The 26595-nt window shown below is 41.7% G+C and overlaps 1 protein-coding gene across 4 annotated transcripts; it reads right to left on the bottom strand.

The window, feature by feature from the left end:
* On the bottom strand, nucleotides 1-23609 carry znf618 (zinc finger protein 618). 4 transcript variants are annotated; one of them, XM_086135303.1, is made up of 14 exons: nucleotides 23341-23609; nucleotides 17960-18371; nucleotides 17661-17738; nucleotides 17494-17535; nucleotides 16042-16131; nucleotides 15622-15702; nucleotides 14317-14406; nucleotides 13353-13442; nucleotides 12356-12433; nucleotides 11276-11320; nucleotides 8161-8238; nucleotides 7357-7518; nucleotides 5751-6853; nucleotides 1-5426 (listed from the first exon to the last, which is right to left on the bottom strand). In XM_086135303.1, exons 2-14 carry the CDS (start codon nucleotides 18345-18347, stop codon nucleotides 4893-4895), a joined length of 2859 nt encoding a protein of 952 aa, XP_085991429.1. In that variant the 5' UTR covers nucleotides 18348-18371; nucleotides 23341-23609; the 3' UTR covers nucleotides 1-4892. The 4 variants fall into 4 exon arrangements, with proteins under 4 accessions (XP_085991429.1, XP_085991431.1, XP_085991430.1 ...); XM_086135305.1 differs by having other exon boundaries at nucleotides 18014-18371; XM_086135304.1 differs by having other exon boundaries at nucleotides 17960-18366.
* Between the last annotated feature and the right edge of the window lie 2986 nt (nucleotides 23610-26595).

Here is a 26595-nt window from a genome sequence, read left to right as displayed (position 1 = left end):
TTTAGACACAGATTCGGAGTTTATTCACACATCACATACTACAGTGGGTTACGTCGTCCAGAAACAGTTTTGAACAGCGCTGCCATTAGAAGACACAAAACAACAAGAAAAAGACACTGAACTTACTTTGTCATTATATAAAAATAGTGTTGCTACAAAAGTATAAATTAGGCTTACTAATAAGACAACTTAGGTGGGAATCTACAAAGGAAGAAAAAAAGGATCAAACGTGTTGTGTAACAGTAAAAAAAAAAGAGGAAAAACGACCGTCAAATAAGATTAAAAGCAAAACACAGTTGTTAACCTGATTTGATAATGCAAACTAGAAGCCAAAGGAGAACACGGTTCAGTGTTAGCATATTTTTACAACTGTCGTCTGAATAAGTTAAAATCAAACTTACAGCGGCTGGGCTAACAGTATCTAACTTGAGTTTTTTTGATCATATCAAAAGACTTTTTTTCTCCTTGAAATGCTACTGTAGAAAAAGAGGTATAATGTTCTTGGCGCCCCTTACTGTATCTCTGAATTGATGGCGCCCCCTCGTGGCATAAAAACAGCAGTTCTCACGTATTTACATAATACGTCCTCGGAAAACGGATGACGTCGATCACGCATTCGCAGCACCCCAGGATCAGCAGTACCTCGGCCGCCTCCCTCGGCACTCGAGAGGCTCAAATACAGTCTGACATGAAACAAAAAGGGGGCAAAAAAAAACCTGTCTTCAAACCGTATCATATAATCTTAAAACGCATGCATAATTATTTTACGATAGAATTCTCATTTAAGCAAAAACGGCAAAAAACAAAGCTAGTTCTACGGTTTGATTACGTTGACGTGTCGCCGTGACGTCAACTAATGGCATTTTTGTCCCAGAGCGTATCCTATTTAAAATACATACTTGAAAGAAAAAAACGCTATCACAAATCCCTTCATCTATTCCTGGCCCAGAGCAAAAACACTAACTTAAAATATTTGTAGTTTTTTTTTTTGGTGGTTGTTTTATTTATTTATTATTTTACAATGAGCAGCAACACTACTTTTTAAATATTGAGGTAAACCATTGAATTGGTATAGTTCAAATAAAGTACATTTTTCCCAGACTCACTTAAAATATATTTAAAAATGGCAATCAGATACAAGGATTAAGTGTTGGTTCAGAACTCGTCCATCGCATGGCATTGATAATTGGGGCTAAAGGTCGTCGATGATTTGACTACAACCAGCACAGATGCTGGTCTGTAGAAGACCACTGATGTCATCTTTTTTTTAACAAAGCACTTATATGTGAAAATGCGACTTGTATTTAATTGGGTGCAAGCAAGGAGAGAAAATCTATCATTTAACAGTTTTGGTCGGATTGTGGACACTTTTGCTGATGTTACCCGAGCGATGCGGCAGAAGAGCTGGCCATCGGAACACACACACTCGGCAACATCCTGCCGGCTGTTGTGCACACACTAGCAGGCGAGATGACAAGGGGAGTCATGCGAAGACTATTTCACAAAGATCAGGCTCTGTCCCCAGTTGTCATGGTAATGAAAGCCGGGCTTGGCCGAGGATGAAGGCTAACTCACTTGCAGGAGACAGGGCCCGCTCCTAAAAACGAGCTAATTTCAGGAAGACAAGAAATAGGGCACAGAGTGCGCTGCAATTCATGATCCTTGGGGTGTTTTGACAAAAGCGTGCCACAGATTATATAAATGCCTTGGAACTGTTCAAGATTGTAAAAACAATGCACAATACGTCTCTCCTTTAATGTTTACTATGATTAAAAAAAGATTCTTCGATTGCTCATCAATTAAAAGTTTGTCAAGGAAATGCCCATGCCCAATCCCCCAAATCCAGGTCGCACAGAACCAGGTTACCCGCAAAAAAACAGACATTTTAAAAGATAGACAATTCAAATATTGAATGATAATGTTCAATAAACCAAGCACTTTTTTTTTGTTGGTGGAAAAATCATCAACATTAAAAATGTGTGGCATCTATAGCAGTTTGTGGGGGTTCAGATGGGCCATTATATTTACAGATAGTTCCACCGTTTGAATAGAATACTGTCGAATATACTAATATAGTATTAACTGAGGACAATTACGGACCATTCTTATTATTGAAGACAACACCACGAGCGTAAATGCTCACAATAGGGAATTGCGTGGTGGGATAGAAAGCACTTGCCAAGTCCATTTGTCCATAATGCAGGTCTACGATTAACCACTAGAGGACACTGTTTCCAACAGTCAGTCAAAAGTTGCTTAGAGAAGCAACAACGCAAAATGCAAATAAATGAGATGTTGCAGAGAAGGCAATAATTTAGCAACATAAAGGCTTTTTTTTTGTTGTTGACAGAAAGTAAGCGATATAAAGCCCAAACGCAGGGCAGAAGGAACACACGGAATACATTTACATGCAGTCAATAACTCTTTCAAAAGCGGAATATTAGCAACGTTCCGGTTGCGCAAGGCCACCCGCAAAAACCCCAACATGCCATATACCGGTTTTGAAAATCCCAAATAAGACTCCGGTTTGAACCCGAATATTTGGTCATGTAAACGTGTATTGGAATATCCCCACTGAAACGCTCAATTATGTTCTGCGCATGGTTTATCCACAAGGAATTTGGTGTTTTGAATACAGAAACTACTTGGAGGGGGCATCTGGCGTGCAGCCCACCGTAAATACACAAGCACAGGTAAACAAACAAGGCAAACCTCAGACACGGCACAGCACCACGCTTGTGGAGTGAGGAGGAAGCCTAGGACATTATTAGTGAGGTGATCAACGTGAACGTATTTTATTGATGGTAGAAAGTAAGAAGCGGAAATGACGTTTACTCGCGTCATGACGTTGTCCGTGAGTCGTCGTTTAGATGAGGATATTCCAATTGATCACAATTACCATTTCGGGACAATTACCGTGACAGAGCAACTCTGCTCAGGCAGGGAACTGACTTATCCCGAATGTTTCAGGAACCAGAATTTTGACCTGAAGCCAAATATTGACAGCATACAAAAATAGTAACAGAAGATGTGTATGCCATTCATCCAAGGCAATTAAAAGAGGTATTAGCACACCCCCTCAAAAAAACTAACAAAAATAAAAGGAACTTGATTTCATTAGTCGGTGGCCCTTAGGTAGGGGGATTAGTGGGCATGCCAGGGCATCTGTCTGTCATACAACGTGCTCATTTCAAATGACATGACGAGCTGTATTTGAGGGTGCACGCGTGTCGCTCAAAATGGAGGTCAAAGTACAGTGAGGGAAGTATCAGGCTAATGTATTCCTTTGGGAGAGATTTCCGTTTTGATTCCCACAAAAACAAAGCGATCGCCAATTGACGGTGGAAGAAGCGTGTCCGCCACCAATCTCTTTTGGTAGATTCTGTCGTTTACCCTATTAACCACGCGCTGTAGCTTATTGCCTCAAGAAAAGAACACATGAAGCCCCACATACGGAAGACTAAACTATATTGATTTTTAAAAAGTGGGGTCTAGAAGTTATGCATTTACCAGAACCAAGACTATTCAAATTACTCCAAAAAAAAAAAAAACACAGCATATAAACAACATGTTTAAAATCGACAGCAGGTCAGCATGTTTTCTACAGTGAGCAAGCTAAAACTGCGTGGTGATTTAAATATATTCAATACAAGCTTGGCTGTACCCCAAGTATGACGCTAACTGTTAACACAATCATCGCAAAAACCCCAAACGTCTGATAAGAGTGCCCATAAGCCAAGCAGTGCGGCTAGCACATGTAGCAGCAGGAGACAAAGGCTGGATTTACACCGCACGATTCAAGTGGCACAATTCAGAGGTTTTGTTGTTGATGTGAATATGCGTCACAGAAGTGGAAAAAGAAGAAAAATGCTATGAATCGGGTATCTTTCCCATCAAAATTAGACCTGTCAGATGTGGATACAAACATCCAGCATATCAAGCGTATCTGCCAATGCGGGTACACCATTAACGTACGGCTGATCCTTGTGAGGTCATCCAAATGCATTTGACATATGGTGACACATTCACACACGTCCACGTCTGCTCAAATGAAACAGTATTTATCAAGAAAAAACACTTGCGATAAATCCAAAAGCAAAGACCATTATATTTGAGAAACGGATGCAATGAAAAATGCAAGGCCATCAACATTTTTGGAGAGCGTAGCCAGTGGAGCATTGTTGAGGTGGCTCTCATGTCATTGGAATGTTAAATATTTCGATGATTTTTTTTTCTTCTGTCTCAATGCCTGGCGTCGATGCATTTGCGCAGAATTTGGATCATATTGTGGATCGTAAACCCGGCTTTGTCGGGTACAGTGTGTGACACTTGAAATGTAGATGTAAAAGATAAAATAATAACAATAATACAAAAAAAGTAGATTCAGGGTCGTCGGAAGTAGCCACTGAGCCCTGCAGTGCAAATCCAGCTAAAAGAAACAGTGGACGACGTTAGCGTCTGACAAGGGCATAAGACTGTAATCAACTCTTAGTGTACTGAACCTTTTTGAACAAAAAGGTGAGTGGTTGAGCAGATTTTGGGGAGGCGGTTGCTGAAATTAAAAAAATCTTGGCGTCATTGCCACAAATGACTGAAGAGGTGCAAAAGGCAGTGAAATTACTGAACCGTTTTGTGTGTTGTATTTATGCCAGCAAGCTCACTCTTACTGACCTTACCTGCCATCCCGTAAGTCTAACAGCAATGTAGCCTTTAAAGCAGTTGAGTCTTCAAGCCAGACAAAAGAGGCTCACCTGGCACTCAAATAACTGCTCCGTCCCGCTTGCAACCTAAAAATGTCTTCTTTTTTTTCCGCCTCTCCATACACATTTAGCTTTACGGTCGGCCTTAGTGTATATAAATAAGTCTCTGGTGGAAGGTGAAGGTTTGGTTGGTTAGCCCATGTTGGAGCGAAGGAAAATGAGTTTGTTCATTTCTTCGGCGGTTACCTGCTGCCTCCTCTTCATGGCCAGGCTCTGCTCGCACACAGTTACGCACTCGCTTCGTATGCCCACCGCCGGCACAGCCAGGAGCCACAGCGCCAGGCGGGCAAGCTTGGGGAACCTGTCGCCCATTGTCGAGCTCCAGTAGTGGAAGAGATCGGTGGTGCCTTGGAGGAGAGGCTCCGCCAGGTACTGGAAGATCTCTTGCCTGACGTGGCTTTGACTCTCGTCGTTGGTGGTCAAGGTCATCCTGGAAAGGCCGCCGTTGTTTCCCGCCCCCTCCACTCGGGTGATTTTGGGCATGGGAGGGCCGTCGGCGTCCCGCTCCTCGCCGCACGACGCCCCGGCCGTGGTCATGCCGCCGTCCCTGGGTTCGGCGGCAAGTTCGCAGGCGCGCGAGATGATGTCCTCGTGCTGGTAAGCGGGAACTGAGCGTAGCTTGAGTTGAGGGTCCAATATCATCGCCACCTGGTGGGCTCGCTCAACCTGGGGACAGGACGGATGTTTCTATTCTCATGACGGTGGTTTATCCATCGAGTCACGGAATGAATTCGATGCTAGCATAATTTCAGTAGGACTACTTTTGGTGATATTTTTGGTTGGTGACATTTTTCACATTTAAAATGGATAACACCATGGCTCAGTCCTTCCTCCCATAGTTTAATAGCACTGAAGTGTATGAAGTATCGAAAGCTTATAAATCGAGTGACAGTTCTACTATAATTGTTTCTCAGGGGGAAAAAAAAATGTAATGAGATTAATTATAGTGTAGTCCGAACAATAACATTTGCAACAATTTGAATATATTACCTTAAAGTTCTCCTTGAGCGCTTCTAGGAAGTAGTGGCAGAGTTTGCTGGCCATGCCGGTTCCTGCTTCTCCGGCTTTGGAAGTGAAGAACTTCTCCAGGCGCAGGTAGACGGGAAGCACCTGCTGCAGGGTGGGTCTCCTTTGGCTGCTCAGCTCCAGCGCTGCCAGGCGCAGAGGAGCCAGCAGACAAGTCAGCGTGCCGAGCAAATGCTTGTTGAGTCCCTGGAGCAGCGGCGCTGTGGACTTACTGCGCCCGTATGTCTCACAGATATGCTCAAAGTGTGCATGGACCTGGAGAAGGGCCTCGGCCGTACGGTCCCAACAGGGAGGGGTTGGGCACTGGGCAGCGCTGCCCTGCGCTCCTTCTTCGGTCATGCTTAGGGAAGCGTTGGTGTGCTGCTGCTCCTCCCTCAGTGTCAGTGTGGTGGAGGTGGAGATGTCCTTGCATGTGGCGAGGAGTTCGGCCAGCTCGTGAAGGCCTCGAGCCTGCAGGCTACGTTTCCCGAGGACCGCCTGTACCACTGCGCCGAGCGAACACCCGGCGCAGCGTAAGCATATCCTGCCCCTGCCGCCGCCACCGAGCGAAGAGACCCCGAATCCGCCCGCCGACACCCGGGGCTCCGCCACGTACACAGTGCGAATGTCTGACATCACAAATTCAGACAATACATTCTGGACCCAGTGGTGAATCTGCTCCGGCCCCTCCCTCAGCTCCGCCTCCCGCACGCCAAGAACGTAGCGTTTCAGTCTCGACCCCTCCACCTGGTACGCTGTCAGAACGTAGCAAGCGTCCGGCCCTGACGTCTGGGAGTGGCAGGTGACGGCGATGCCAAGAGAGGCGTTGGAGCCGAGGGCGCACGTCACCTTGACCTTGACCTGGTTGTACATGCGGGGTAGCTGACGCAGCGCCAAGGCACTCATGTTGCCGAGGGCATCGCGGGTGGAGTAAGCACCGTGACGTGCCCCCGTGTCCACCAACGTCTGCGCCAGCTTGAGGAAGTCCTTGCTGTTGAGCACGTTGAGCATGTTCAGATCAGAACACATTACCCGTAAGAGACGCTCAGCCACCTGTAGTCGCTCCTTCTCAGGCAGCCCATTATTATCTGGTCAAAAAGAAATGTCAATCAGGACAAGATGAACAATAAAAATGGATCATAATCAACCTCAACTGAGTCGACAGGGATCAGGATTTACATTTGGCAGCATTATTCACCTTGAATGTGGCTGAAATCAGGATTTGGACAGTTATAAGTGAAACGACTCTAAAAGATTACATGATGATGAAAAATAATTGTCAATCAATTTGGTCAAAATTTGATTTAAAAAAAAAGTTGACTATCAAATCGCCGCAGCGCATAAAAACAAAAATCAAAGTCTGTGAGGATGGTGCCACAGAGCGAGCCTTCGCCGGCGACAAGCATCATCATACATCATGCTTGTGATGACTCATTTCCACCGACATAAAAGGGTTCAGGCTAAGGCCTTATTGTTGTTGCATTTGTCTCATTCATGCGTTTGGAAGAGTTTGGGAAGATGACGTACCGCAGCCGTTTGGTTTTGTGAAATTAAAAGGCGGCGGAGTCGAGTGACGTTCGTAATAACGTACGGGTGATATTGTGGTTCCTCTGGACGAGACTTTGAGGTTGTATCTGGAGTTTGACGGGAGGGTGGGGTGCCTGAGCCGGAGACGCTCTCCAAAGCGGCTCCTGAGGACCCGAGGCTGAGGAGGCTTTTGGAGAGTCTCCTTTGGTGTGGTTCTCGTTGTCGGCTGAGGGAATAAAGAGGAGCAATATCAGCCATGGTATCTTCATCTTCAAATGAAAAAAAAAAAAAAAAAAAAGGGAGGTGGAGATGCAAGATTATGGAGGGACAAAAAAGGAAGTGAAAAGATATAGGCACCGCAAAACAGAAACAAAGTGGAAGAATGCGAATGTTTCAAATATGGTCCTGACTTCAAAGTAAAATGTCAGATGAATAATTGCAACAACCAGTTCTCACATGCAGATCCGACAAATGCCGTCAAATTAGTTTGATGCATGGACCTACAGTCAAAACAAAACTGGAAAATTAAAAACAAAATGGAAGGTAATCATAAATCCAAAGATAATTATGAAGCCTGGATATGCCTAATTTATCACTGAAACTGCACACGGACAGACAGACTCTTTATCAAGAACAAATACGATGATTAAGCCATTGCACGGCTACCTGATGATACTACCGAGAAAAAAAAAAAAAAAAAAGAATCGGAACCAGGTGTCCCAGAACCAGATCTGCAACAACCACATGGGAGAACTTGATGCCGAAAACACGTTTGCTTGTACAGACTTCCACATCAATTGCAGCCATTTAAAATTCTGTGCTTGCTTCACTGCTGAGCTTCAACATGCATTTGTGAGAGTGGACTCACCAGCGTGGGACTGCATGTGCTCCAGCAGGTTGTTGTAGAACTGGAACTGGATGCCACAGGCACCACAAGTGTAGGGTTCTAAAAAATCACAAGGCCCAGAAGAGAGTTGAATCTCTCTTTGGTGACAAAAGCACAAATGCTAATGCATCTGTCCATTCAGCTGCCTTCATTCTGGCTTTACGCCATGTGTAGGCCTACAATTGCAGTACTACCAAGAAAGGATGCACGATAGGTTTCATTCCCACCGATAACTTCCTGCTACCGATAACCGCTGCCTTTTTTTGTTTTTTGGTATACTCCACGCTATACAAATACAGTACACACATACGTTTCCAGATACATACTTTGTATGTACGTACGTTGATATGTACACACATATACATACATACTGTACAAGTTTATCCATACCATTGGCGTGCCGTGCCGATCAGATGTGTGACTTCACGAAGCAAACCTCCCTCCCCACCACCTCGCCCTCCCCGCACAACAAAGTTTAGAACGTTAGGACCAACACAACAAAAACACCATCTGCAATTCTGTCTTGTTAAAAAGATGAGTGGCTCGTAACTCTGGGAAAACCAGGCGCCACAGTCCACAGTGACGACAACATCCATCCAGCCTTCATGACGCCACTCCTCCTGTTTTCGGTAACGGGTGCCGGAATTTATCCAAGCTGACTTCAGGCGAAAGACGGGACTACACCCGGAGCTTGTCGACAATCAAGGGCACATATCGATACAGGCAACCAGTTGCGCTCACTTTCACTGCGTCACTGAGAACTGAGCCCACACAAACTGCACTGGACAAAGTCAGGCGAACGTAGCACCACGCTATCAGCGGCGCCAATTCAACGTTCAGCTAAAAATCTCTCCACTACAGTAAAACAGACTGCGAACCGTGATCTTCTCACATCATAAGAAGATCAAACATGAAATAAAATACATCGTACTCACCAGAGATGCTCATTTAGACGAACTCCATTCTCTTTTGCTAATGGTGTTGAGAACTGTTATGAGGCTACTGTGAAAGTGTCAAATAAATCCTTTCAGCGCCAAGCCAGCCAGCTCCAAGAGTTGTCCGATCGTCACAATTGTTTTGTTCTTTTTTTTTTTTTTTTTTTGAAGAGTCCGCCTTGAAAATCAATTTTCAGTCATGTCCATTTGTCTGCTCCAGGCTTCATGCAATGAATCCCACACGCGTCGCTCGGCACCAATCAGAGGACGGAAAAGTGCTGACCAACCCCAATGTATTCTAGAAGGCCCTTTCATATTGATTCTGAAATCTGATTTGGGCAGATTCTTTAAAAAAATATATTGAATAATAATAAATAATAAAGCTATTGTGTTGTTTCAATTGGACGACGAAATGGCAAATCTGCGTGTGAAAGCTTTGGGAAGTTTATGCTGATAAAGCAACACAGAAGCTGAAATCAGAAAAAAAGAACGATAACCCACAAACGACTTTAAACTATGTTGCAAAGACAGACAATGTTGAATAAACACAAAAGACTGTTTAAATTAAAGTTACACACTATTTCACAAATGTATACTGGACAAAGTCATAAAAACCAAAGTATTCTACAGCTCAGACTGAAGGACAACATGCTATATGTATAGTATATTGTTGAAAAATACATTTGAGGGACCTCTCAATGTTTTCATTTAATATCTGAATGCTATAATGTTTAACTGGTCGCACTGTGCTTGGTAAGTTCCCAAAATTGTTATTTGATTCATTTAAAATGAATGAGTTGAGAGAGTGCAACGTAATGAAAATGACAAATTCACAATTTAGTTATATTATTAATTAATATAAATACCTACAGTATGTAAATATAACACACACACACACACACGTGGGGACTTGACACGAGTCATAATTTACAATGAACAGCATCGGCTTGTGCTCACGAGTTGCTTCATCTTCTAATGATCCATTCATCCATTATCCCATCCTCTCTAATTTGCTCAACTACCAACACCCAACGTGAAACATGAATGCCACCTCACAGTTTCGCTCCAATCCAAGCCAAAATACCTCGATCTGTATTGTTTTTATTCGAACCAGTCCGATCCAATCCACAAACCCAAAGTGCATCACAGATACTCAACTTCACTTTGCACAACATGGTCGAGCCGTTTGAAACCATTTTCGGCTCATCCTGAAATTTCACCCAAAAGCCAAATATCGCCAACTTTTTGTGAGTAGTGTATATTGGATAAAGTCTAATAGTTATCGTGCATCCCAACAATGAAAAAACTCTAACTGCTTTTGTCAACTTTATTTCTTCTAGCATTTATCTCGACAATGCAGTTGACAAAACTTTAGAGACTTTGGAGAAGTATTGCATGCAGGGGGGCCAAACAGTTACTTTGCAGCCTCAGTCCAACTCTGTCCTAACTTAAGAACCAGCATATTGGGATAGAAGCATACCAAATAGAAAATATAATCACAACACAAAAGAGAGTAAAAGATTTTGGATTGCTACGCCTTGCAGAAAGGTTGAGGCAGCCAACGCTTCAAAACAGCTAAAACAAATTAGATAGATCACAATAAAATATTGGCTGAGCTAGCTTCAGCTATGCATTAAAAAGCCCAGCAGATTTGTTTTTTTTTGTTCCAGGAGTAACAGAGAATATATTTGAGGAGGGCTGAAAATTCAGAACTCAAGATCCAGAAAATACAAGGGCAGAGACGACAAGGATAGCGGTAGCGTAATAGGTGCCTCGCAATGAAAGCTCTTTGTGATTGGTTGAAAAAAAAAATTATATATATATATATGAATTCAAATTTTGGAACGGATTTGCAACGACTTGTTGAAAATGTGGTTGGGTTGACTTAGTCGTGGCCTGTATTTCACTGAACTGATTATCTTCTCATTGTGGCACACTTCAAAAGGCCCGGATCCAAGCCCGCTACAAATGTACAATCAACCTAATATTCATGCCCTTGCAAGTTCTTTCTCCAGTGATGATGAATGCAGCACATGTGTAGAGTAGACGCACAATGGCTTGCAGAGAACCAAAAGTGACATGCAATGGAGAGCAGCGTACGTATACTGGACATTTGTTTCACGCGGAAAGGTAGACGGGGTAGGGGTGGGGCTGGCACTTACTCTGAGGTGTAGGGAAGGAAGTGGCCACCAGAGGGCTTGGAGTGCCTGTTTGGAGGTTGAGAAGAGGGAATGTGATTACCGCGGCGTGTTTGCTCCTTTTATTTTTCCATTTTGATTCACGGCATAAACTTGTCACACATGCGCATGTCCTAAATAATACAAACAAAGTTGGGACGTTGTATAAAACATTTAAAAAAAAAACAGAATACAATAATTTGCAATCATGTTCAACATCATGCCCAATTAATGTACAAAGCACACAATAACCTGCTCTGCCAAAACATTCAGAAGTTTTTCGAAATTCGAGAAAGCAGCTATGATTTAAGAGGTACCAACTTATTCAAAAAACTCAAAACAAGAACAAACATCAAGCAAAGAAGTGTATCTATCAAAGGTGTTAATCTGTGGAATAATCTCGAAACGGACCTGAAAATGAGTAAATCGCTTGCTGAGTTCAAAAACAAATTCAAAAAAATAGTACAAACAACCTACATCAATCAGAGTTAAAATGATAAATTCAAAACATTAAATATAATGATAAATCAGAACTAAGTTGATAAATAGAGAAAGGTATATAAATATCCATTATGAATACAAGAGAAAATTGACACAAGAGTGTCAGGGTGTGGAAGTATATAATCCCGATACAAACCAAAAGTTGTAAAAATATCACGGTTAAGGGTAAAGTATGAGCCTTAATGGAGACTTCTTTCTTCTTACTTTTTTCTTTTCTGATTGATATAAAAATGATTTATTAGATACAATCACATAACGGGGTAGGACTAGATAAGTTTTTTACTTCTTCCTACTCCCTTGAACATAATAACTGTGTTGTATGAAGATTGATTTCTTTCTTTTTTTATCTACCTTATTTTCTGTCAAATTATTACTGTATATATGTTTTATGTTCAATAAACAAAAGATTAAAAAAAAAAAAAAAAGATTAACATATGTTTAATTGAACTCATCAATGACAAGTAGCACACGCTGCAAGAGACTAAGACTATTTCGGGGTTGAACATTGGTAACTTTGATGTTGCACAAGGAAAAAATAATAATAAAAAAAGACATACGACTCACCACTTGAATTCCGTGAACTGTTTGTGTCAACCAGGCTAGACTGTAATGCATTCTCCAGTTTCCGTCTGAAGTGACTGGCTGTGTAAAAGCAAAAATAGCAGACACTAATCACAATGCTGCATATTGAGAGATTTTCTTTTATGTTGAAAGCCACGACGAAAATCAATGGCACTGTATGCAGTTTTAATGTTAGTTCGTGGCGAATGCATCAAATGAGGTTGTGAATTCTATCATGCTCAGCATCTCATCAAAAATGTTCCAGCTGTTCATTTCACATTGAAATGTGAGCTTATGTTACAGCACGTCGCTTCATCTTTTTGACCCACATTTTAAAAAAAAATGTGCATGCTTTAAATAGCTCTATGGTTTTTCATGTTTGAAAACAATATTGCATACAATTTGAATTTGGACTTTTTATACAATTGACAGAGGCACATTTCTTAGCATTTGCTGAGATACTGTATATTCTTAAAGGGAAAATTCACTTTTTAATTGCTTGTATACAAAGAGGACGACTGTCCTTTGCGGCTTGTGTTTCCTCACCTTGGTCCTCCGCAGCCAGCCGTATACCATCGGCCATTATTTGTAACCTGTGAAATTGTCTGAGCATTTCCTAGAGGTAGGAAGCTTGATCATAGCAATTGAGTTGCTCTTACACAAGAGCAACTCAAAGAAAAACCTCTTTGAGTTGCTCTTCTGGATGAAAAGCACTTTATAAATGTTTGATTGCTTGATTGTTTTCTGCTGTTGTTTCAATCGCTTTTTAAATTTTGGCCCGTCTGTTTACGAACAACACGACAATTCGCCGTGCCGACAAGCTCCGCTAATTACAGAGCATTCTGATGCCGCGATCAAACTGATGATGAATGTTAACGTCTGCAATCTAGCTACATTGTACTTGCTTTTGTCTTCTCTGCATGTGTACAGACAATTGCGAGAGAGACGGAGGGAGAGAGATTGAGAGAGAGAGAGAGGGAGAGAAACAAAACTCACTTACTTTTAATCTTATCAGTTTGGCTGTGGCCAAATTTACTCATGTCCAAGCTTCCGCACTCCTGCACCCGAGATGCCGTCAAATCAAAGGAGCCTAATAGGAGAAACACAGGACATTTCATTATCATTGGCATGAAATACACACATGCTTAGAGGAATAAAATAAACACTAGGATTGACTGTCCTGTCCAGAAATGGCATGTCGTACCATTATTAAGAATGTAAAATTATATCATGTATGCGCATATAAGCATATTTTATGCAGGGGAAGTCAAAATGGTATATATTGCCCAGGATTCAACCGATATGGCTGTAGATAGCATTCCCACCAATTCACGGGACTTCCACCGATCATAGCAATCCGCCCGTGCAAACATAAACCACGCCGCAAAATTCACTTGCTTGTTTTTGGCGAACATACAGTATAGGCATGTGAAACTCAAGCGTCTCTATTCTCCGAGGACAAATTAGCGAAACAAAACCCCGTGCAAAACAGTTCCCCTGCACATGACAACTATATATACATCAGCAAGCATGCTCATGCTGTACCACCCCAAAAACGGGTGCAACCAAAACCTGTGCGAGTCGTGCGACCGACTGAAAAAGTTGTTTGCATCAGTGCTATAAGTGCGAAAGCCAGCGCAGAGGCCTTTACAACTTTGTTGAACTTTGATGCGCAAGTTACTCATTGCAGAAGAGCTTTTGTTCAATCATTTTCGAAAGAGGCAGAGGCGCGTTCGCCCACACAATACACCGAGACCACCAACTCGGTGCGGTTACCAATTATTATTGGCTTCACGGCGATGGCTCAGAAGGAGGAGGAGATGAAATTTATAAGGCAATCGAGGGCATTAAAAGACATTCAATGTTCAGGTTATTTGATTAAATATTTGGCAAGTTAACATTTTCACTTAGGAGCAATAAAAAGCAACAACAACAACAAAAAAAAATAACAACAAAGGGCTCACTCATGGGTGTGTGAAGCGCAACGTGCTCCTGGTAGGGGTTGAAATATTTGTACTGCTTCCCGCAGAACTCGCAAACAAAGCTGCCCGTTTCTGCAGGAGAAGGGAAATGAAAGCACAGAAAAATGTGTCTTAAATGAAGATGAAATCAAATGGAAAATAAAGGTGGTGTACAACATATTAAATCTTACAGTATAGTCCAGTATAACGTGAATCTCAAGCAAGCACATTAGCATTCTGTCATTTGGAGGGGAAATGACTAAAAGAAACACCCATTTCTGACTTTGTATATGGATTAAAAAAAAACAACATTTTTCCAGTTTTGGGTGTACCGGCAAGCAGACTAGTCCAAAGTTAGCGAAAAGCTAACGAGTCGCCGGCGACTAAAAAAAAAAAAAAAAAAAAAAGACAGTTGCTCAGGGCTCAGTTAAGAATCAGTCACATCAGCATTTTTCTGTTTTGTGTGTCGAATATAGATCGCAAATATTAACACAGAAGTCACATTTTCTTCAAGGCTGAATACAGTATATTGACGGTAAATATGAATAATTCATTGGAACTTATTGTATTACACTATGTCATGAATATAGAGTTCCAGTGCTGGTTCTGGCACAGCCACCACTCAAAAAGGCCGAATGTTGGACCCTGTCAGGCCACATTTCAGCAGGTTGCGGCCGATATGTCAGAACCTGATGTGAGACCAAGTCCTCTGGGAATCGGTACACCCCTTTGTTCTCGTAAACGCCTACAACCGAGGGCTAAGGGTTATAATTGGAATTGACCCTGACTATATTGGCGGCACGAAACTCATGAGCCCGTAAAAATCCATAAATTAGCTGCATCATTGTTTAAGCCGCAGTGTTAAAAGCATGTGAAAAAAAACGAATGGTTTATAGTCCGGAAATTACAGTCGTTTATAAATCATTGTATTTTAGTAGACAGTTAAAGATGCACATTTGGTTTGCGGGACAGCGTTCATCAATGGTTTTAAGAAAAGACAACTTCTGAATGGAATGAGCACGCAATAGCTGTTACGATTGTATTTTTGTCCATGTTTCATTTTACGGGTTCTGTTGTATTATTTTTATTGTATGTTAAATGTTCTATAAAAGCGCTTTATTACAGCTGCAGCTGTTGTAAAAGTGCCACAAGCAAGCACACACACGCACATCCACACAGTTTTCATTTGACAAAAGGTGTCTGATAGCGACACATGGCGGTATCACATGAGAAGGAAGTATTTATTTGAAGAGAGGTGCATAAAAATGCAGAGGAACGTCGAAATTAGAAGACATTAAAAGGTCTTACTTGGTCCAATTTTAGGATAGGATTCAACCGGCTCCTCCTCTTTAAGGCCATCAATGGGTATCATGACCTGCTCATATGGATCTAAAAGGGACAGGGCAGAGGATGGGTGTGAAAGGTTGATCCTAAATGACTCACCGTCATCCTAAAATGCAGCTTTGTTTGTCGGAATGGATCCAAATGACATCCACAATGGTTAAAAACTCCAAACGCAACCGGATGTAACGTACAAATATCGTCAGAAATGAAGTGACATTCTGACCCAGTGTGAATACGAGTGATCATTAGTAGGGCTACAAAACACACTTTTGCCATAAATAAAGCATTTCCTTCAGGATCGTTCTTTAGCTCCGGCATTTTTTTTTGTTTGTTTTTGTTGATTCCATTCTTTGTTTGCCAGCCCACTGAAATTTGCTACGTTACCATCTACTGCGTGCAGGTCACGGTGTTCCTGGAAGCAGCTGTAGTATTTATACTTCTTGCCGCAGATGTCACAGGAATAACGGAAGCCACCTAACAGATGCGCAGATATGAGAGAGAAAAAAATATGAAAAATAAGTTGATTCAAGGCCATAACACACACACAAAAAAAAATCCCTGCCTAAAATGTCAATAAAAAATCTTTGGCAAGAAGTAAAACACTTCTACAAGTATCCTCTATCCCCGTGATCCGAACTAAAAATGCCTGTTGCAATATTGGCCATACGAGGCTGGCTAAAAATTGGACACCAATGTCTTCTCGTTCATCAAGTCACTGAGATAAACTAGCATGATGACATTTTCACTGCATGACTGATAAATATTTGCAGAAATCACAATGGTTTCCATTCACATTTTATTGCGCAAGCTTCGACACAACATCAACTTTGAATGTTCAGACCAACAGCATAATACAGCAGTTGACGGACAAGGTGAAATTGTGTCGCTGCAGTCTATTAGTTCATCACTAAGTGCATAGTGTGGGTGGAGGGTGTGTGTAGGTTTATGTGCCTGTTAAGTCCCCGTTTTGTTGAAGATTTTGTGTGATGGTTAGGACGTTTTCCCAATAGGCTGCCCCAATTATATTTTGACAAAACAATTACTTATATGGAACGATCAACATTTTCTCTGTCTTAAAAAATGGGTTGATTGTCACAATTAATGTGTGTTGAATTTTGTGGTGTTTTTTTTTTCCAAGCTAAAGATAGAGCAACCAAAGATTTTATTTGCTGTCGTAAAATCTGGAGTTAAAGATAAAGCCCACTGATCTTGATGGACGATCGCGGACTATTTTAGGAGGTACATGTGGGAAAATTCTGACATCACTTAGAACACAAACAGGCAGTTTTCATTTCATTTGGGAAGCACTGCAGTGCGCGCGTTTTGCAGTCAAAATGAAAAAGCACTTTTCATTTGGGAATTTCTTAGCAACACACATTCTATTTGAAAACATCAGTCTAATGAGTATTCATCAAGTACACTATTTAATTGTGGAATTTTAAAAAAAAAAAAAAAAAAGGGAAAAAAAGGCTGTAACCCAGCAGTCTACTCATTCGAACGGACGTTTTGGTTCCACTTGTTTGTGGATTTTAATATAACGACAGACTGTATTTGCCAGCAAAAAGACAACTGGGCTTTTGCATGCCTTCCCAATTTTGAAACGACTCCCTTTTCGTAGTGTGCCCAAAGTGACCACAGAGAGTGTATGTTAAACAAGTACTGTGAGGTATGAGAATGATAAAACCTCTAGCAGGAATCCTGGGAAGGATGCTAATGTCCTTGAGAAACACAATGCCCTTTGACACAGTGAGTCTTGGCCTGCAAAACTGGGTGGAATGCCTCCGATCACCTTTGATTTTGTCCTCAAATAATAATAATTGTAAAAAGAATACTCACTGTTGGGCGTTGGTTGCAGATCCACCACCATGCTCTCAGATTCTGTAATGCAGAGGAAATCAGTATTAGGCCATATTCTCTCTCTCTCTCTCTCTCTCTCTCTCTCTCTCTCTCTCTCAAACTAATGTTTTTGTGCATGACATTTTGGGACCATCTCTTACCCTTACCTCTGTGTGCCCTAACGTGCGTCTGGAAGCAGTTGTAATACTTGTACTTCTTCCCACAAACTCCACATACATAGGAACCTAGATAAGGAAAGAGGTTTTGTCAGTACATATATCATTCAATACAATTAGGTACTACTAGCACCAAACAAAGGAATATCTTAGTTCAGGGACGGGCAACTGGCAACGCGGTGGTCACACTGAGATGACGATAGGAAAAACTGTTTGCGACCATTAAAACTGTTTGCAAACATTTTTGCAAGCTTAACATGTGTACAGTATGTATACATTTGGCAACACACCTATGCACGAGTCTGTGCTCTTGGTTGGGGGAGGAGTACCAAGAGCGAACATACCCTCCGTCTGGCCTCTGCGAGATCCGCCTCCGCTCGCTTTGCCGTCGTTTCCTCCGATGACGACGCAGATCTCCGCCGGGTTGGCGTCACCAAAGGTACCGTTGCTCGTCTCCGTGGCGCCCGGTTCCTTCTTGATCGTGACTGGAGGCAAGCCGGCGTCCTGGCTGACCATGGCGGAAGTGGAAGGGGGACCGTTGCTCCCGCCGCTTCCGAGCTCCTTGCCGGGATTGGGTGATTCTTGTGCACTCATGACTCCGCCTTCTCCAACCCTGGGTGACTCTTGTGCACTCGTGACTCCGCCTTCTCCAACCCTGGGTGACTCTTGTGCACTCATGACTCCACCTTCTCCGACCCTGAACTTCCGTGTGGTTAATGAGAGGAGCAGACAAAGTCACACATTAATGACATGGAGCAGGCAACATAAGTGAGTGATAATTACCTTGGGTGAGACTATGAAAGGGCTCTCATTAGGATAAACTGTGAAATGAAAGAGCAAGCCGTTCAGTTTTTGTGCGGTTCCATATCGTCACCATCCCGGCTGGATAGTCCCTCTAAGATTTTGGCACTACCTGTCAATGTTTAACGATTATAATAACTTTCATTACAAACAAGCCCCTCCCCGCTGTCTTGCGTGAGAGTCAGCTCATCGATTCCAGTACCGATTATCCTCAGTGGAATTATACTGCAAATGCACAGCCTCTTTTTAATGAAGTATCAAAAGTATAGATCTTTGGTGGTATCAGCTCAAAATGTATCGATCCCACTCGCCACTCCAGCAGGCTTAATGGCCGTCTCGTCGTTATTATTACTATTGCGTCATATATCTGCAAAACATCGTACAGGTATCCTGACTCGTGAAGGTTCATGTTACGAACGTTCATAGACTCGAACAAAGGCTGATTGATGTCCATGAATGTCCCAAAATGCCATATTGCGTTGGAAAGTTCATGTTTTCAGGTGCGTGCCACATCATACATTACGGTACCGCGGTGCCCCTTTCTGCCACAACCCCGCCAAGCAGCACCGCTCCATACGCACACCTCATCTCGCTCTGTCCCTCTCTCTGTCTGACTGACTGACTGACTCTCTCTTGCTCCCTCAGGCGCGCCCCGCTCATTTTCTTTCATGCACTCTCCGTAACAGCTCGGCATGTACAGTAGACCTTGGAAAAATGTACACGTTGATATACTGTATTGTATAAAAATGACATTAATATGGGGATTTCTGAATATGTATTGTCTTCATGAAAGCAACTTTGACCATTATTTTGAGGGCGATATACTGTATATCGTCAACCCCTACATGTAACGTTGGTCCAAAAGTAGTGGGACGATTTCAAAATTATTTGGGCCCCACCCATTCACAAAGGCCAAAGAAAAATAACAAAAATATCAAAAACTCCCACATTCCAAAAACATGCATGGCAGGTTAATGGAACACTAAATTGTCCCCATGTGTGGTTGTGAGAGCAAATGGTTGTTCATCCATGCGTGCCCTGCGATTGGCTAGCAACCGGTTCAGGGTGTCCCCCGCCTACTGCCCGTAGACAGCTGGGATAGGCTCCAGCACGTCCGTGACCCTTGTTAGGAGAAGCGGATTAGAAGATAAATATAAATAAAACAAAAAAATAAAACAGATTTAAGAGATGTACACTGTTTTTGTGTACGTTGTAATGTTGTGTCAAATACAATGCTGCTAACAGTTAATTTCCGATATCTAAAGCTTGACTGTAGGGTTTGGGAGAAAAAAAAGCACAGCTTTTTTTTGCATCTTCCCCGAAGAATGCAATGCTAGCGCTGCTTAGCTACCAAAAATAATTGCCCTATATTTGGTCAAAGTGCTGCTATGCGCACACAATAATGAAGCGAATCAATCACTTTCAGAACAGAGTAAACTGGATTGCCGATTTTACTTTGCCCTCCTGCAAAAAAAAAACAAAAAACAAAAACCATCTGCTTTGCAAGTCAAATACACAGGAAAAGAAAATCCAAGTATGAAAAACAAATTTGTTTAAGGGATCAGGAAAATGTTTGCACTCTCCAGAGGAGGAGTAAAAATAGGAGCGAGTTAAAAATGGAGGACGGACGGGTCACTTCAATCACTGCTTTCACTGCATTGGCTTGTGTTATGCAGAGCCGAGAATCGTCTTGCCTTCATCAAACGTACATTTTCCTGTCCTCTCGTAATAAATGTGTTCTAATATTGAGCTTGACCATCATTTCAAAAAGCAATAACGCAAAGAAATACATAAATCCCCCACCAGCAACCCCATTCCAACATACACACGCACACACACCAGAGACTATGCAACAAACTGGCGTCTAGTAAAATTCCAGTGGTATTCACTCCACAACCCCCCATAAAAAACATTTTCAATCTATATGTTAATGCTGTGAATTAAATTTTAATAACAGGAGATATTGAAAAGCAGACTTGAATCATGCAGAAATAAATCCAGAAAGATCAGGGCCCTAAAATTAGAAATTCAAGACAGCATCCAATCCACTGCTAAAACCCTTGTCGGATGGCAGATTAAATTTTTGATGGAAATCAAAATTACACTGCAAACATACGCGGGGCGAGGCAAACCTGGCACCATTGTGATTTATGGTTTCATTACAGCCGCACCGGTTTCAGCCCTCCCCCATTTTTTATTTTTATTTTTTTTAACCGCGCGCAGAAATTACATTTGCTCTGCTGATTTTATTTATTTTTTTGCCCCAGAAAAGCAACACAGGCACTACCTTCACAAAATGGTCAAGTGGAAAAAAAGAAAAAAGACCAATTTTGTGTACATAACCGCTGCACGTAAACAAGCCTAATTTTCACTGCTGTAGCAAATGAATGTCCTGATGCATTATTCATCAAACCAATAAGGTTCATTTTTACAAGGGAAAGGAGAGGAAGAAATATGAGCGGAAAGCACAGCATTTTATGCGGCGGCCCTAACCCCTGAAAAGCAATTTCCCAGGGACTAATATAAATTAAGCAATTTTCAGACATTTTCAGCACAGCCACTGAGAACACAAGAGAACAGTGGATGCCTGCTTTGCTCAAAATGGATTCTAAAAGGCTCATTTTAACCCACATCACTCATCCGGAATAGTGCTTAAAAGGACTGGCGAGGAATCAAAGAAAGCAAATCTTTCTTCTTTAGAAAATAGAAACTCGGCTAGCAAGTTGATATCGACGAAAACAGAAACCCCTCACTGTAACTTGATAGACCACTGTCGTTTTTACACAAACTGGAAATGTCCGCCATCTGTTCTCTGTTCTCAGTCTTCCTCTGACATACGACAGCACCGATGGTTGTTTTAAAAAAAATTGTACCTGTTTGCGGGATTGCTAACTACGATTCTTAATTCGAAATATGCTAGCACACTGGTACAACAAGCAGCAAGAACTAACATTGTCTATTTTTTTAAACATGTACAGGTGTTGCAAACGCAGGAGCACGGGCAGTCACTTCCACAGTTGAACGTTTCAATTGAAACTTGAAGTCTCAGTTGCATGACATCAGGCAGAAACGCTAATGCTTAAAGTAGCTCAAACAAAAAGAATTAGAGAAAAAAGATATACAAAACATTGCTTACAATAAGCATTATCGTATAGCATGTTGTCAGATGGGCAGTGTTTTGTTTTTACAGTAGGTTAAAAAAAAAAATCGGATCTGATCCAGACTGTGCATGTGGAAGCAATCAAAAATTTCCACAGAAAATCTCATTTAACATCATCAGATGCTTGCAGCTCTGTCAAATCTCTTTAAAGCTACTTGTAATTTGTTTGGCTCTTGTTTCTTTATGTTTGCTTCCTGCAAGAAGAAAAATTGTTCGACTTGAATAAAAATTCAACTTGATCTTATTTTAGCTTGTAAGATCAGAGACTGTGGTTGCTCAATCATTAATAGTGCACAACAAATGTTTCAGCCCTACAAAGGTCTGTTTATTGTTAAAAACAAAACAAAACATCCATTTCTTTACTTGAGATCAAATTTCATCTGAAAAACAAAGGCAGAATTGTCCTGTCAAATTTATTATAATTTTGTAGGAGCCCACTGAATTTATTATGAGGACTTGACTTGAAGGTCAGCATTCAAATTACCCCGAGCAAAATGGCAACCAGACTCAAATAAAAACCCAAGTCGAGCAAAATGGGAAACGCGACCACAAGATTAATAAAATAAACCGCAGGAGCGCTGCTGGTGATTGTTTTTCCTGACTTACATTTTTTTTTTTTTTTTTTTTTGCTGACATACTCATTCTACCTCCATAGCTACTCTGTTCAATTTGGACTATTTTTAGTTTTGCATGTAAAATTCCCAATCTGAATGAATCACAAAATGAGAAAAATATATATGTATAAATCCTGAAACATGGAAGGTGAAAAGGAAAATAAGGAGGGAGGGAAACCAAAACATTTGAAGGCAACAATAATAGTAAAGTGCATGATTAAGTAGCTTAGAATGAAAAACAAATGTAAGAATTTACATTTGTCACCCTTAAGCAAAACCATTCAGGGCCAGAGGCTCCTGAGGGGGAAAAACAAGGGAGGAAAAAAAGATTACTTGCACCCTGCCATTGGATTTGTTTTTAAAAGGTAACTGTCAATGTATTGGGTTGAACATCAAAGCACTTTAAATTTCATTTGAAACAAAAAAATTGCACATTGTGTGTAAAGTGATAACAGATCCCAAACTAATCAAATTATGCTGCTTGTATTTAATTTCTCCAAATGGCTACCTACAGGTGGCGCCAATCGGTCGCAGAGTTCAGATCATTAAAAAACGTCTATTTTATGTAAAAAAAAATTACAAATTAAGATTTTTTTTTTAATCGACGTCAATAAAGTGACGGTCGTATCCGTCTGTGAAGCGTGTTCGGCGGTCAAAGAAACACCGAGGAGCGGTGTGGATGTGGCCTGAGTACCGGAGAGGGGGGGTGGCAACTCCGGAGCCCTGCTCAAATTTGATGGAAAATTCACCCCAAAAAAAAAAAAAAAACATGGCTGCAAGAGGTTTTTGTGTGTGCTTAGATTGTTCCTCCCCTTCCTCGTCGCCCTTCATTTCGCTACCACAGCTCGCTTACAGCATCGGTTAGCGGCCTTTCCCCCAGCACATGATTCCAAAGTTACAATTCCTAAATCAAAATCCGCGACACTCGAGCAAAATTGCTCCTCAATGATGGCTGCACCTGGTTTGGAAGGCGAGCACTGAGCTGACGCGTCCATTAGTCAAGTGGAACAGCCATAAACTTGACGTTAGCCCGCTACTGGAAATTTGTAATTTTAAAAAAATGTTTTCAAAAATAAAAATAAGTGATTTGACATACCTCCAAAAGCGCCGTGGCTCATGCGAAAACACTCCCGACGAAAAAGCCTCCCTTCGGCCAGGGGTGTCTGCAACAACGGCTTCCTCCTCCGGGGGAGGGGAAAATGTGAATTAGTTATGAGGAAATTCAAAAATGTTAGAAATTTCCCTCCAGTCTTGTGTTTGCCCCCCCTCGCCGCTTCGACACGCTACGTTACATTTTTTGTAGCAAATAATGTAACGAGCCGTCAAAAAGACGACAGTCCGGATCGTGCGGGCTGTCCGCTCACAGCTCCCACACCGGGGGGGGGGGGGGGGGGGTTGTGTCACCGTTCCTGGTGAGGAATTTTCCCGTCCGCCATACACAAGGACAGATTCCAAAATTACAGAGCTGGCCTGCAATAGCCTACATTTAAAAAAAGGGAAAAAAATGGTGGTGGGGGGGGGGGGGGGGCGGGGGGTGGTCTGGGAAGAAAAGGAGCTGGGGGAGAAATACACTGGCCAACCAAAAAGACTCACTGCATATCGAGGCCCCTGTTATGTAGCTAACGTATGTATTATTTGGCATCAAGTCGCAGTATTTGTTGTTATTTTATCATTGAAAAATACTCCCGTACACATTCAGACGATACATTTACAGCTCCTTGGTCAGATATGTCAACAACGACAAGTAAGTTGATGATACGAATCCCAGTCAACCGAAACTTTTTGGTTGGCCAACATTTTTATTCTAAAACAAAATCCTAACATTTTTTTTGAACTTCCATAAATATCGGCACTTGAATGTTAATCTGCTGCGATCGAAATAGTGTTTACGGACGCCGGAGGAAAAAAGCAAACCGTCACTTTTGAATAATAAACGTTTAATGAATAATTAATGTTAAATGTTCAAAGTTCAATTTGAAATTGGAGGGGTAAAAAAATGACAAAATAATGATTACACAATTTTTTCCCATCAGATAAATATTTGCGTGGTACTCTCACTGTTTCATAAATGTCTGTACACTACTGGAAGACTTTTACAGTACTGTATTTATTTTGTGTCTCTCTGAAAGTGGCCCCTCGTTGCATTTTTTTGGAGTAACCAGCAGAGAGCAGCAACACACTTAAGTATAGTTATTGGTTCGAGCAAAGTGGTTGATGAGCATAACAAAAACAGTACCTCACGTTTACTTTACAAATATAAATCCAAGTGTAATAATGGGTATGGGAACATATGGGCAAAAAATGTATCACTCTTTCGAAAAAAAAATTCAACACTTCATCAATGACTTAATTTGATAAATTTTAGAAAAAGAAGAATCATCGTATTTATTCGTCACACACACACACATACACACAGGTTCACAAAATTTGACATCTGCATTTGATCCATCATCATAGTACTAGTGAGCACAGCAAACACACTGTGACACATACTGGAGCAGGGGGATATTTAGGCACCCATGGAGTAGTTTGGGGTATCAGCCGCAAGTTGGAGGGATTTGGGGGCTGAATAGTCATGAGCCACAGTCCCCCATGGTGGCAGGCAACAATCTTGATCACTTGGCCACGACTGCCACCTAATACTCATTATAATTCTTTAAGGGGATATGTCCTATTTACGCTTTGCTGTATATTATCTGTTTGGGATAGTTTATGAAGAACGATTTAGTGACGGTAATAGTTGTTAAAGGGTGAATATTTGAGTGAGCATGGGATTAGGGTGTAGTGTAGGGCTAGGATCTTGCAATGTATGTAAAGGTCTTGCTTGACAGCACGCATGACAATGGTGCAAAGTCTCATGCGAGTTCAGAGGCACATCATCCCTAAATGTTTGGCTGAATTCCAAATTGTGCAAATGTCAGGGCCTGAGCAAAGACAAACAGCATTTTATTCTGTTATGAACAAGCAGCTCACATCCGGGACACTTTCTGATCAAAGTGTGGTGCAAAGCAAGATACAAATTTGTAGCCATTATGTTCAGATCCCTCATGTTTCTCACTTTTGCTCCCCTCCCCTGCTGCCGCTGTCAAAGTCATTCTTTGGTCATTTGGGCCAGAGGTGACTCATCTCAACAGCAACCTCCTTTTTTCTCACCTCCCTAAAGGCTATAAATAGAATGTTAACCTTTCTAGAGAAACGCAAGTTCAGTTAGCACAGATATGACCATGTTATTCAAAACAGGCATACAGTAAGTCCAGTGACACCTTTGCCCTGCTATATATATATGACCAAAGGTTGAGACTACTTTGTAACAAAATTGGGACAGAGTGCTAATGAATCCGTTCAATTAGGTTCAGTTGGGCCGACGATGACGTTACCATCATCCGTCAGAACAAAGCCAGGAAACTCGAATCTGATCACAAAGCATTCCAAGTATGAGTGAAAAACAAAAAAAGATCCTTGCCAAAATCGGCGGATGGTTAAGTGAGGCAGAAACTTCTGCTCAGATGGCTACGTATCCTGTTGAGGATGACGCCAACAAGTCTGTTGTCTCATGGGTAAAGTTGCCATATGTGTGAAAAATACAAACAACCTGTCTTCCAGGTATGAAACCATGACAGTAAAACAAAACAATGTGATAGCAACAGAAACAAAAAACCCATGACAGCGACATAACAATCCGCCAAAGACTGGCAGAACCCAGCAAAGCGCACTTGACGACACAACCTGGACAAGAGACACGCGGTTGAGGGAGCTGATTGGGTGACACAAGGTGGAAACAAAACCAAACGAGGAAGACAAAAGCACCCGAGGAGACAAAACTATGATAGAAAACCAAATGTAATCTTAATAAAAACAGAATTATGACACAACAAAAGGGAAATAATTGTGAATGATTTAGAATCCGCTTTCTTTCATCGCGTAGCGTATTATGTCGAGGAATCTGCAGTGGAAATCAGATGACTTCTCGGGTTAACCTCCAGGCCGTAAATCTTCAAGATCTAACATTAAAACTCACTTCTAGGCTTCATCCAAGAACTTGTGGCTGTGGGTCAACTGGCATATTGAATCCTAAAAAAAAAAAAAAATGAAGCCAGTTATGTAACGGCAGGAATCTGGGACGAGAGGAATCCCTGACATCAATTATCAGACTAATGAATACGAAAAGGGGCTTCTCAAGGTGTTTGTAACTCACATTTACCCATTTAGAGTCCGCTCCTTTGAGAGAACGTCTAATGAATAAAAGGCGCATGCGCGGATAACGCGCGTGTTTGCTCGACCTCTCCTTTGGCCTCGAATAAATGAACAGTCTATAATAGGCAGCTCATTAAGCAGGTAGCTATATTATAAA

Source organism: Hippocampus guttulatus, chromosome 17 (assembly GCF_054856545.1).
Source record: "Hippocampus guttulatus isolate MCC_2025c chromosome 17, RoL_Hgut_1.0, whole genome shotgun sequence".
Classification (NCBI taxonomy): Eukaryota; Metazoa; Chordata; class Actinopteri; order Syngnathiformes; family Syngnathidae; genus Hippocampus; species Hippocampus guttulatus.
Note: the sequence above shows the minus strand (reverse complement) of the source record. Positions and strands in the feature narration are given on the sequence as shown.

Bases quoted from the DNA above. Each gene is read 5' to 3' on its own strand.
- znf618 (XM_086135303.1), bottom strand. From the start codon at position 18,347: ATGAGTGCACAAGAGTCACCCAGGGTTGGAGAAGGCGGAGTCACGAGT. The intron at 14,407-15,621 runs GTAAGACCTTTT...CTTCTCCTGCAG, and splicing joins CTATCCTAAAATTGGACCAA to AAACGGGCAGCTTTGTTTGC. The intron at 7,519-8,160 runs GTGAGTCCACTC...TTATTCCCTCAG, and splicing joins GCACATGCAGTCCCACGCTG to CCGACAACGAGAACCACACC.